Source organism: Topomyia yanbarensis, chromosome 2, assembly GCF_030247195.1.
Source record: "Topomyia yanbarensis strain Yona2022 chromosome 2, ASM3024719v1, whole genome shotgun sequence".
Classification (NCBI taxonomy): domain Eukaryota; kingdom Metazoa; phylum Arthropoda; class Insecta; order Diptera; family Culicidae; genus Topomyia; species Topomyia yanbarensis.
In genome coordinates this window covers 76,800,782-76,812,916 of record NC_080671.1, presented here as the reverse complement: position 1 = coordinate 76,812,916, position 12,135 = coordinate 76,800,782, and the positions used below count along the sequence as shown (strand labels likewise).

Genomic DNA, 12,135 nt, shown 5'->3' with positions numbered 1-12,135 from the left:
TACTAAATATTAATTTTTAATTCTTTTGTTCACGTGGTGGTTTCTTGTTTTTCTTTCTAAGCTCAGTTTTTCTTTGTTTCTCTTCCTTTACTTTCCTTTTTTCTTCAGTTTTCGCCTTGTGGTATTCAACTGTTCGGCGCAATGTTAAAACAGCAGGACTACGTCGCTTGAGTCGTGATGTTCGTGTGAGTGTTTCAGGCGATTCTAGGAATTCAGCAAGCACACTCTTATTATCATTATTTAACTGTGATATGTCTCTTAGATTTGTCAACATATAGCTCGTCGAATTCAACAAATTCGAACTACAAATGTTCTTCAACATGGATTTCAGATGTCTCTTTGGTCATATTATGGTCTTCAATGAAATGTTCCTCAATCGTTTGATTATCGACATCCATTGGTTTAAACATTTTTAAATAATTTGACCAAAAAGAGCAGGCGACCTACTGTTACGAAATTTTTCACTTTTTGATTATTCTAACTCGATAAACAAATAGCTGTCAAGAAAGAAAATCGAAGGGTGTCCAAAATAAGTTGACATCATTTTTTTAAGACATATTGTGGACATCATTTCTTTAAGATTTTTTAGATAAAACCTTACGAAGAAACCTTTTCAAACACGTAACATGCATAACACCAAATCAGACAAACTAATTAAATCGATAAAAAATATTATAATTGTACATTTAAATCCAATTTGAAAATGTATCATTTCAACCGGTTGGCTATCGTTGAAACATGAAACGTTTTCGGTGATATTTTTGAAAACTGTGGATTCTGTTTAATTTTAAACAATTAGAGATGAACTAATGATATTGAAACTTAATAGACAACCCAAGGAATGCAATTGCTGCATCAAACCAAACAAATTCAGAGAAACTTGGCAGTGTAGGAGGCAAATACATTAACAGGGTCCAAAATGTGTAGGAGTCCAAATTAGGTTGGTTACCCTATTCGTCATAAATATTAATTTTGAATGGCATCAGCAAAGTGCCAACTGTGCGACAATATCGCTATTACTCATCAACTATATTTTCGATATATCCTCTCTAGTGCAACGAAAAACATTTACAGAGGCTCAGTTACGTGAATCAATACGTTTTCGAGTTGGATGATTGAGTGTTTTGCGAAATATTGTTTGTGGCACTAAAAACTGGATTCTAACCGCACTGCGCACTTACTACTCTTCTATTAAATTCTTCTCATAGACTGGTTAGTTCGACTGATCTGTCTATAAAAGTACCATCTCTATCACTTGAAAGTGCGGAGTCCAGGTTGGTGGGAAGTGCGCAATATTTCTCAAAAGTAATTCGTCAAGCATTAAAGTCACTCGCTGCTTACACAAACCTCCTGGTTGCCAAAACTAGCAAACAAAACAACTTGGTAAACCGTGCAGCCAAACTCATTGTTTTTTTTTTCTCCGCGTGTCTTTATATTTAAAGCATCGTCTTTGGAACGCACTTACTTTATACACGGAAAATAAAACAATCCACAGAATAAGTTCTTTTAACTTAAATTTAGGTAGTTTTGAGTTTTGCGTCGCTTTCGCAATTAGGGACCATTCATAAATTACGTAACGCTTTTAGGGGGGGGGAGGGGGTACGACAAGTTGTGACAAGTTGTGACATAGGGGGGAGGGGGTGTTAACTAGATCGTTACGTAACATGTTTTCATCGAAGAAAAAATTTCTTTCTCGGAATTAGTTACGTAACAGGGGAGGGAGGGATGGAAAAATTTGTTACGTAGGGGGAGGGGGAGTGAATTTTGGGCAATTTTTGCGTTACGTAATTTATGAATGGTCCCTTATTAGTCTTGTCAAAAACAAAGAGAGAGATTCGACTCAGTCGAGACCTTCCATGGAATAAGATACTTTTGAGTTGTTTGAGGTATACTTAAAAATACGTAGATACAACTTAAATTTAGGCATATTTAACTCAAGTTTGAGTATAAAAAATCTGTCAATGAGTTGTGGTTTTTACCGTGGTTAAAGTGAAACTGCCTGCAACACGGTTTACCAAATTTTACCTTATTCCACGATACCTCGAGATTGAGTCAAAAGAGCTCAACTTTTGGTAGTTTTTCGTATCCGTGTATAAACGTAGGGGAACCGGGGGCAAGACCGACACCTTAAGGGGTTATACACAAAATTGTGGCTAAAAATTGAGCTAAGTTTGTGATTTTTTTAAGCGTTTTATGCAATTTTTTTTTTTGAAAAAGCAAAAGACAGCTCGTTGGTAGTGCTATCAAAGTTCGAAAAAACAAGTTGAATTTAACAAAAATACTGAAGGTTGGCGGAGTCATGGCCCATCCCCCGTAGCGAGTTTTTTTTTGGCAGAGGTTTGCGGTGAGCGCTTTCCAAGCCGAACCGCTCAACTGAAATGAAAAAAGTAAAAAGATTATTGAAGCAAAATGTATTGTGGTGTACTTGAATACGGATCAGTTTTCCAATAATTTTTTTTCCTGCAGATAAAACATGTTAACCAAAAAATTGAGTTTCATGGTGTTCAAAATTTTAAACAAAAATTCATGGCAAAGAATCAATTTTTTTGGATGAAAAAGGAACCGTTCAAGTACACGAGAATGTAAGTACAAACACTTAAAAAAAATAATGAAAATTGGATGAATAGTTTTGCGATATCACGTTCACCGCAACGGTACTTTTTAAACAACTAAGTTCCGAGATAATTGCATTTAAAGTTTTGTGTTTACTTCATACGCGGAAGAACCAGTGCGCTGCGAACGGTTGTAGTTTGAAATCTAGTACTCCGATCTGGATGAAATTTCGCACAGATATTTTCAAAAGTATGTACTTTCAGAATATTCAATAACTTTTTTTCGATTTTTTGAGTTCCAACTTTGTATATAACCCCTTGAGCGCAATTATTTTTCTAAAATTCCACAATGCTCCTAAAATTGAATATTCTGTGCATAATCCTTGTATAGATTGTTGTTAGCAAGATATAATGTTTTCAGCGTTTCAAAAAATTCGATTCATTAAAAATTATTTGTTACCATAAAATAGAAAAAATGACATTTTAACCCTTTCATGCCCAACTTTTTTCTAGTGAATGTAGAGTTTCATAACTATTTTTCCTTGAAAATGGTTGGGGCAAGAAACACGAAAAGCCTATTTTCATAAAGATAGGTGCTTCCATGGCTGTGCTAGAAGCTGGTCAATTGTTGTCTTCTAATGCTTAATACAATTCTCCTAGAATAACTACAATAGTCCAATTATGTGTAAAACGTAGCCAATGACAGTCTAAATTGATAAGTTTTATCAGTTTTTAATAATATTGCACCATAACGAAGATATATGAAAAAATCATTTTCCGTCGTCAACCTAAACTGTCCCTGGCAGCCCTGCTCCATCGGAATCCAATCAGACTAATTGCAATAACTTCAGTTTTAGAGCTGATCGTTGTAACTGTTAATACTCAAATTAAAGGCAATAATCACATTAATGAGCGTTACTTGTTTTTGCGAGCAAATCTCGCCTCAATCAAAAGTTACAGCTGTTTAAAAACGTTGTTGTCCACAAACAACATGGGCATGAATGGATTAAAAACGCTACGGGAAAGACCAACACCCCAAAGGTGCAAGAGCGACACCCTTTTGAACATTATTTTCGTCCATTTTGTCCATTGAAAATGTATTGTGTATGTGTGATAAAGTGTAATTATGTGTATATGAGTATGTGTGATGCGAATGCATGCTTTCTGGAGTTTTATCGCGTATCAAGAGGAAGCGAGCACTCGAATGCGTTATGAAAAAATAATGTTTAACGTTTTGATTATATAATGTTATGATTTTCCTCAAGTAACCTTTTCGAGCTTTATTACCACTTATGAAGCCATTGTAAGCAGTGAGATCAGTTCTGCCAGAAGAATGCATCCCATGTTACTAGGATTTATACACTTAGAAGTAACGTACGCATCGTAGTTATTTATTCGATTCGTGTTATGATTTTTCGGAGCTCAGTTGATCAATAATCCGACAGTAGATGAAAATTGTTCTTCAATTCATTCCAAAATATCATATTAGGTTATACTTTTTCGTTTCGTTTTTTAATATAACTATGAATCATGCTCAATTCGATTTTTAATTTTTTGTCGGTTTATGTCAATACTGAGAAGAATTAAGTGAAAAACAAACTGGATTTCGTACATTCCTATTATAAACATGGTGTAATAATAGTGTAATTGAACATCACAAACATTCCCAGTTGTTCGTATTGAATTAAAAATGAACCCAACCATCTGAACAGCGCACAGTCTGGGTTGCCAGTATTTTTGAAGAAAATCTGGCAGTTCAACTAAATCTGTCTGGCAAAATCTTTAACTTGACGATGACCTCAAAGTCATCGAAATTTTGCATCCATTTTGCGTGTACTAATGGAATATGACCAGGATTTGGTTGTTACAACCTCTATAATTTAAATATCTGATAGAATAGGAGATTTCGCTGTTGGCTGGAAGCTTAAAACAACTTTGGTTGTTAGAGATAAATCTGGCATAATGGTAACCTCGCTAGGTGTAACGTAAAATTCAGAATATCTGGAAAAATCTGGCAAAATTTAATAAATCTGACGAAATATCTGGCTTGAAAGAATGTCTGTTCAGTTGGAAAAAATCTGGAAGATTCCAGATAAATCTGGAACATTGACAATGATGCGCACAATGGCTGGAGGCCGGACAAAACCTCAAAAATTTATGTTTGAAATATTCATATTTTATATATTTTTCTAAAATGCACATGTATTGAATGATATATATTCAAAATTTTATGATCATTAATTAAGAATTCGATTTTTAACATCAATTTAAATGTAGCAATGTCCGGACTTTTTAATGATTTTAATTTCCGAAGCCACAATTGCTCTGTTCTCTTCAAATGCATGTTGCTCTTTTGATTTTGATCCGATTTTAGCACAACTAGTTTCATTGTGTAGGGGAATGATAGAACTTGGTTAGCGATAATAATATATTCGCTAAATTTGCTTGGAACTATGACTTTTTGTTTAGTTATGTTTGAGGTAATCAGATCAAAAATACTTTTTTCACTAATTTATTCTGTACAAACATGCGAGAAACATTTCGGAACGGTCACATTGTACACATTCTATGAGAACGTACCTCTACTTTTCGAATATTGTTCGGACGGCAGGCGAAAACAAGATTTTTGAAAATCCGCCTTTTTTTACTGTGCAGATCAAACTAAATAACTTTATTTTAATTTACCGTAAATAATCGATTATTTGTCTTACTCACAATTGTTTGTTCTCCTTACTTTACAGCTTCCTCTTTTCCTTCCTCTATCGCTGTCTATCGCAATTTATCTACAATTTAATATTCACATTTTTCATTTTATCGGTTTTAGTAATTAATTTGTACGTTCACTTACTTCGTTTTATCTCGGAATTGATAATCTCAACTGTACCGTTCGTATTTGTCCAGTGTTTGCCTCCGCGTATCTAGTCATAAATTTGTTGCTTTAATTCACTGCTTTATATTGTTTCACAAACTTACGTATTCTGGATCTTAGTACAGCTTAATCTTTAATCCATCCACTATCCGAATAATTTCCTTGCTCACAACTTCTAATTTCTTATTCCAACGTATTTTACTATTCTACTACTATCACTTTCAAAATGGTGTTTTTCTATCCTACTTTCCTTCTTATGTTGTTTGTTTACTTATGTTGTCTGACAGTTCCCTCGCACTACATTCGTGATGCACTTCGTCGTCTGTCAGCATGACAACAAATTTGTTGCATCTGTCAATTCGACACGGGTGCAATGGTGCAACTGCCAGTGATGCCAGAACATTCCCCGGCCCGTAACCCTGTACCGGAGCTCGCATCCGGTTCAGAGTTACCAAACTCCATCACGGCTAGTTTTGCTGTTGCTCGCCTATATCGTCGACTGTTGGTGCGTACCCAGGCCTGCCGAATTCGTCCATCACCGGACACGATGACCTCCTCTATCACCCCGCGGATCCAGCACTTCCGGTTGCTACCTTCTACCACATAAACTAAGTCTCCTATTCTTAATGGTCTCGACTCACCAAACCACTTTGTCCTCTGGTTTAGCGAAGGAATGTACTCCTTGACCCAACGTTCCCACAAAATGCTGGCCAACTGCTGCGATCGCTGGAACGCGTCTCGAAGTGCTGCTGCTGGATGAGGTGGGGGAAGATTCACGCTAGGCTGATTTGGGGAGAGTCCCCGCAAAAAGTGGTTTGGAGTGAGTGCCTCCGCTTCGTCACACTCTTGAGACACGTACGTTAGCGGGCGAGAATTGATCATGTCTTCCGCTTCCACCACTACTGTCTGCAAAATTTCGTCCGTCAACCGTCTCCCATCATCAAGCGCCACGAATGCCTCCTTAACCGACCGAACGAGACGCTCCCATACTCCTCCCATGTGAGGAGCCAAAGGGGGGTTGAACGTCCACTTCGTTCTCGCGCTAGTCAGCTGATCCGCACAATCTTCTCCTATTTCTCGAACAACTCCTTCCAGTTCCTTACTGGCTCCTAGGAAGTTCGTCCCATTGTCGGACAGAAACTCCATCGTCCAACCTCGCCGACCAATGAACCGGTGAATCGCCATCAAGCACGACTGCGTAGTCAGTTCGTGAGCCACCTCCAGGTGCACCGCGCGGGTTGCCAAGCAGGTGAACAATGCGACCCATCTCTTCTCCGTTCGGCGTCCTACAGTAACAGCAAATGGGCCCAAATAATCCACACCTGTGTAACTAAAGGGACGAAGATTCGGTGTTAACCGCTGCACTGGTAGCGGAGCCATTCGTGGAACTCGAGGCCGACTTCGATGGACCTTACACCATACGCAAGACGACGACACCTTCCGGACTACTGCGTCAAGCTGCGAAATGTAGAACAACTGCTTCAGCTCGTTCTTCACCGCCTGTCGATATCCGTGACCGCTCTTCTCGTGGTAATGCTGAACAATCAGCTGCGTGATTTTATGCTGATGTGGCAGGATCGTTGGAAAACGTAGATCGAATGACAGCAACTCTGCTTTCTCTGCTCTCCCCTCCATTCGAATCAGCCCGTTTTCGTCAATCAGCGGAGTAAGTTTGTAGAGTGCACTGGACTTCTCGATCGACAGCCATTGGCTCACCGGCCGATCCTTATTCCTGACCAGTACCTTCAACTCATCGATGAAACACTCCGCCTGTGCCATCTTCATCAGCCATAGTTCCGCCTTCTCGTACTCACTTTGCTGTAGCGCCACACGTACTGACGCAGCTGCCGTCGGTTGTAGTACACTGCTCTGTCTGCTCGTTGCTTTTAGCGTCTCAATCGGCAGTTTTTTGCTCTTTCGTCTACAGTTCGACACGAACCGGATTACGCACGCCATCGTCCTCACCAGCACTGTCCACTTAGAAAAGCGATTGGCGTCCACGATAGCCTGTGCAACTTGCACGTCGTGCAGCATCAAGTGAACCCGAAGCTCCTCCGTAGTGTTAGCTGGAGGTAATTCTCTCTTCGGCCACTTTTCCACACTGTCGTACAAAAATTGTTGCCCACGTACCCACGGGCTGTTGGGGTGTATCTCCAGATCTTTACCCCATTTGGTTACCAGATCCGCCACGTTCAATCTCGTCGGAACCCATCGCCAATCTGTCAGTTTAGTCAAACTAAGAATTTCGCCAATGCGAAAACCAACAAATTGCTTGTAGCGGCGCTGATCCGACCGAATCCAGGACAGCACCACTTCTGCGTCAATCCAGAACACCACTCTACTGATCGTGAAGTTGTGATTCTGCTCGATCGTTCGTGCCAGCCTTGCCGCAAGAACCGCTGCCAGGAGTTCTATCCGCGGAATCGACAGCTGCTTCAACGGTGCTACCTTCGCTCGACTCATCACTAGCGAACACACCACTTTACCCCGTACGATTGCACGGAAGTATGCCACACATCCGTACGCCGTCTCGCTGGCATCAGCAAAGATGTGAAGCTGGACTTCTTCGACCTCATCTGATCTCGCAGTTCCGAAATAGCTTCGAGGTAGCTTAAACACTGGCACGTCTGCGAGAATGTTGGTCCGCCGCAACCACTTCCTGAACGACAGCTCAACGATTGCGTCATCCCAGTCGCAGCCTGTCCGCCACAGATCCTGAACCAGCATTTTCCCGAGAATTGTAACTGGAGCAAGAAATCCTGCTAGATCGAATTGCGCCATCACAATACTCAGAACAATTCTTTTCGTCGGGCGTTTTTCCTCTAGGAAAACCTTGTTGTACTCTGCTTTCCATTCGGTCGCAAAACGGAACTCGTCTCCAACCGGGTCCCAAACGACGCCTAGCACACGCTCGTATTCGGTGTTCTTGTCCCAGTTGAAATGCACTGCGGAATCGACACTCCTTTCTCCTATTTGTTCGAGAAATCTAGCAGAGTTCGACACCCAGTTTCTGATCCGAAATCCTCCACACGAATGGATGTACCTCACCTCACTGGCTCGCTGGATCGCTTCTTCGATAGTATCCACGCTGTCGTAGTAGTCATCTACGTAGTGTCGCTTCACGATGGCTTCTACTGCTTCAGGGTACTTCTCCGAGAAATCTGCTGCATCCAAGTTCTTCACAAATTGAGCTGAGCAGGGCGAACACGTGGAACCAAAGGTGGCAACGTCCATAACGTACACCTGCGGAGCTTCCTCACTGTTCGCTCGGAACAAAAACCGTTGCGCTTGCCTATCCTCAGGTCTGATCCGGATCTGATGGTACATTTCTTGAATGTCACCACCGAATGCTACTGGCCGTTCCCGAAAATTGCAGATTACCTCCTTTAGTGCTCCACTTGTTTTCCGTGATGTGTGAGGAGGAACCGGAATGCGCACGATCTTATGATGAGATGAAGTATATCTTCAAGTAAGACAGAATATGAGTCTGTGTTGCATCTCGAAACTCAAAACTGTTCCAGCTTAATACGGAGCCGCTGTTCGTGTAGGATGTGTCAGCAGTCGTTTCTGATTCTGGGAATCCAATGCATTTGTGGCATCGTAGATATTGCCACACCGAAAATACCCGTTAGGCAAACCTCGTAAGTGCCAGAATTGTGAAAGGTCTGCAGCTGGAAGGCCTAAAAGTAAACGAAAATGTGTGTGATTCGAAACAAACAAGACTACCGTTTAATGAAACACTCAAGGCAAGATCTATACGAGCCATGGAGCTGATTCACACGTGTGTATGCGGACCATTGAAGCCAGCCAGCAACGCGGAATGAGTAGGAATATGTACGTCAACTTTTTTAACAGCAACACGCACTTCACATTCTTAAGACTAATAATGACGTACTCGAAACATTAAAAAAAACTCCGCGATGGCCATTGTGAGCTCTAGATCCACTTTGATTGCGACATAATTTAGCTTAGTACCGTTCTGTATACTCGAAACAAGTTTTTTTTTTATTTTTGCAGAACCATTCACGTTTAAGCATTCACTCACAGTAATCGGAACTTCTTGCTCGATGACGTCGATTTTGATATTCGACAAAAATATTCTTAAGCTAGCATTCGCAGTTCTTCCGGGATACATTGTTTACGAACAGTTGTCCTTTATTGGAAAAGAATGAATGTTGTTGCTAAGGTAAAGGCAAGTTCAGTAATGGTAGCTTTTAATGACTAGATGCTTTGTTTCAGACATTCTATTTCTTTATTGCGTTGTCCCCCTTGCTTATCATAGGCGGCTTTAATCGAACTGACTGAATTGCGTAGGTCACGGTAATTATTACACCTGTTTGTGGAAATAGCGTAACCCATCACAGAATCCTTCGTAAACTACTCGGTCAGATTCACCAAGGGCCAGTCTATACGTTCCACATTGTTTATCCACCAATTGATTTATGACGAGGTAGAATTATTTTTAACACGGGGACGGACCTAGCGTAGTTGGTAAATCGATTTCCTTGTAAGTAGTTCACCTGGGCTCGATTCCCAACCCCGCATATAGGGTAGATATTTTTCCAAAAAGATATTTCTCCAAGCCGAAAAGAGGCGAATGATCCTAAGGTTGAAACCACTCTAATCAATATAAAAAAATATTTTAAACAGAATAAGACGACACAATAAGTTTCGGTAGCAGGAGATGTGATCGAATTATTTCGGTTGCCAGTACAGCTATGATTCGGTAAAATTTTTTGAGCGAAGTAAACGGTTTTACAGTGAGAAAAAGCAGACAGCTTTATAACACGTCTGTATGAATCGACAGAAATAGATCTCTATAGGCAGAGTCTGGACAAAAGAATATCAGATAAACTGGCAACCAGTGCCCGCAAAGAAGAAAGTTTAGCATCGCTTGAAAATGTTCAAGTGTATGCTAGAAAATGAAAAACAAATCGCTTTATGATGTTTTCAATCTTTTATAGGAGCTGATGAAGTCGGATGTGTTTTCAGCCAGTAATGTGATGTGACAATTCCTCAGTTGTGATGAAAGCAGAATATTGTATGATTTCTACAATACGAAATAGTCCATCACACACAGTCCATAGATATACATCAGCGTTGCGAACTAGAATTGTTCGGGTTCGGGTTTTTAGATCCAAAACCCGGACCCGAATTTGATGAGTTTCGGGTCTGGTTCGGGTTCTGTAAAATTAACCGTCTCGGGTTCGGGTCAGGTTCCAGGTTTTCAAGTTTGAAATTCTCGGGTTAGGGGTAAATTTCAAATTCTTTGATTCGGGTCGGGTAAAAAAATAAACCCAACCATTTCGTTCGGCTGTTTACGACTATATACAACACCTAGTTGCTTTTTCTAGTAAGGTTAAGACATTTTACTTCGTGATACAAACTGATGACACAGAAAACAGTACTAAATTTTATCACCTTTGAATCGCTAAAACTTGTCAAATTTTCCGGTGTCAAAACATTGAATTTTATTATTAATGTATATATCTTTTTCTCTTCAGATCTGCAAGCTACCTGATTTTTGTTTTCAAATGAACACTCGTGATTTATTGTCATGCTAATCTTCAATAAAGAAAATTTGTCGGAAAATATTGGTTCACCTTTCCATAATTGAACATGAATTTCGACATACTTTGAAGCATACATACTTTAGGTCGCGGTCGGAGTAAACGCGTGAAACTCGCCTAAAGTGTCGAGCAAATCAAAGCGAGTGGAATCTACGCGAAGTAGCGGAAATACAGAATTATCTATTGATTACGCTCCTGATTGGTTGTTTTGACAATCGTAAGCATTCGAAAAGTTTTCGAAAGTGTAGCGAATGCTCTACTATGAATATTGTTAACAGAAACATGAAATAAATTTATTCAATTTAAGTGACTACAAGGATCGTTGCGGTCCGGAGATAACTTGACACTTCGCATGTATTGAACTCATAAGCCAATTTGGTGGTACTTTGGTGGCTTCATGGAGGCTCAAATGGAGTAACCCTCGAAAAATGCTGATCGTTCTATTGATTTGAGTAAAAGCAGATAATTCAAGCAATTCTATCCCCAAATTTATTTTCTGGAGACTGGCGTTGTTCCATTGGACCTAAACAGAATCCAGTCCAGTAGATTCCATCTTGAAAAAAAAAAAACTTAAATTAAAATAAATCGATATTGAATAAAAGTGACGAAAAACTTTGGATTTAACCCCACATCTCACCAGGCATCAAGTATCTCAACAAAAACCTTTATGCCTGGTTTCAGTGTGTCCTTTAACTAGGGTTACCAAAAAGGCTGAGATCAAATGAAGAACATGTTGAATTTCTACCTAGATAAATTTGAAAGAACTATTACTGGCACTATATGAACTAATGGCGTCCGTAACATATGTCACAAAACACCCTTTATACTTGAAACTGTTACATTTCGTTGTTCATGGCACTCATATGGAGATGGTATAATTAGCGCCACTATTAAATCAGTGGTTCAAATATGAAACAAACACTTTCTGTCATGAGAATCTTAGTAATTGGTCGAAAAAATACTGTGTGTTCTGTTCAAGCTATTAGCGAATTTATAGAAGTTTGCAGTCGCTCTGAGAGCTCCCTGTCGAAGCATATGTATCGACTGGCACGCGTATTATCTGAACCATAAAAGAAATTATATACCCCATCATGGACGATCATCCAAACGCTAATGATGTGACAGAACTGGTCAGAGAATCTTG

At 39.9% G+C, this 12,135-nt stretch overlaps 1 protein-coding gene across 1 annotated transcript; it reads right to left on the bottom strand.

The window, feature by feature from the left end:
• Positions 1–5,775: 5,775 nt before the first annotated feature.
• Positions 5,776–8,748, bottom strand: LOC131679540 (uncharacterized). Its single transcript, XM_058960280.1, has one exon. It carries the CDS (start codon positions 8,746–8,748, stop codon positions 5,776–5,778), a length of 2,973 nt encoding a protein of 990 aa, XP_058816263.1.
• Between the last annotated feature and the right edge of the window lie 3,387 nt (positions 8,749–12,135).

Bases quoted from the DNA above. Each gene is read 5' to 3' on its own strand.
- LOC131679540 (XM_058960280.1), bottom strand. From the start codon at position 8,748: ATGTACCATCAGATCCGGATCAGACCTGAGGATAGGCAAGCGCAACGG.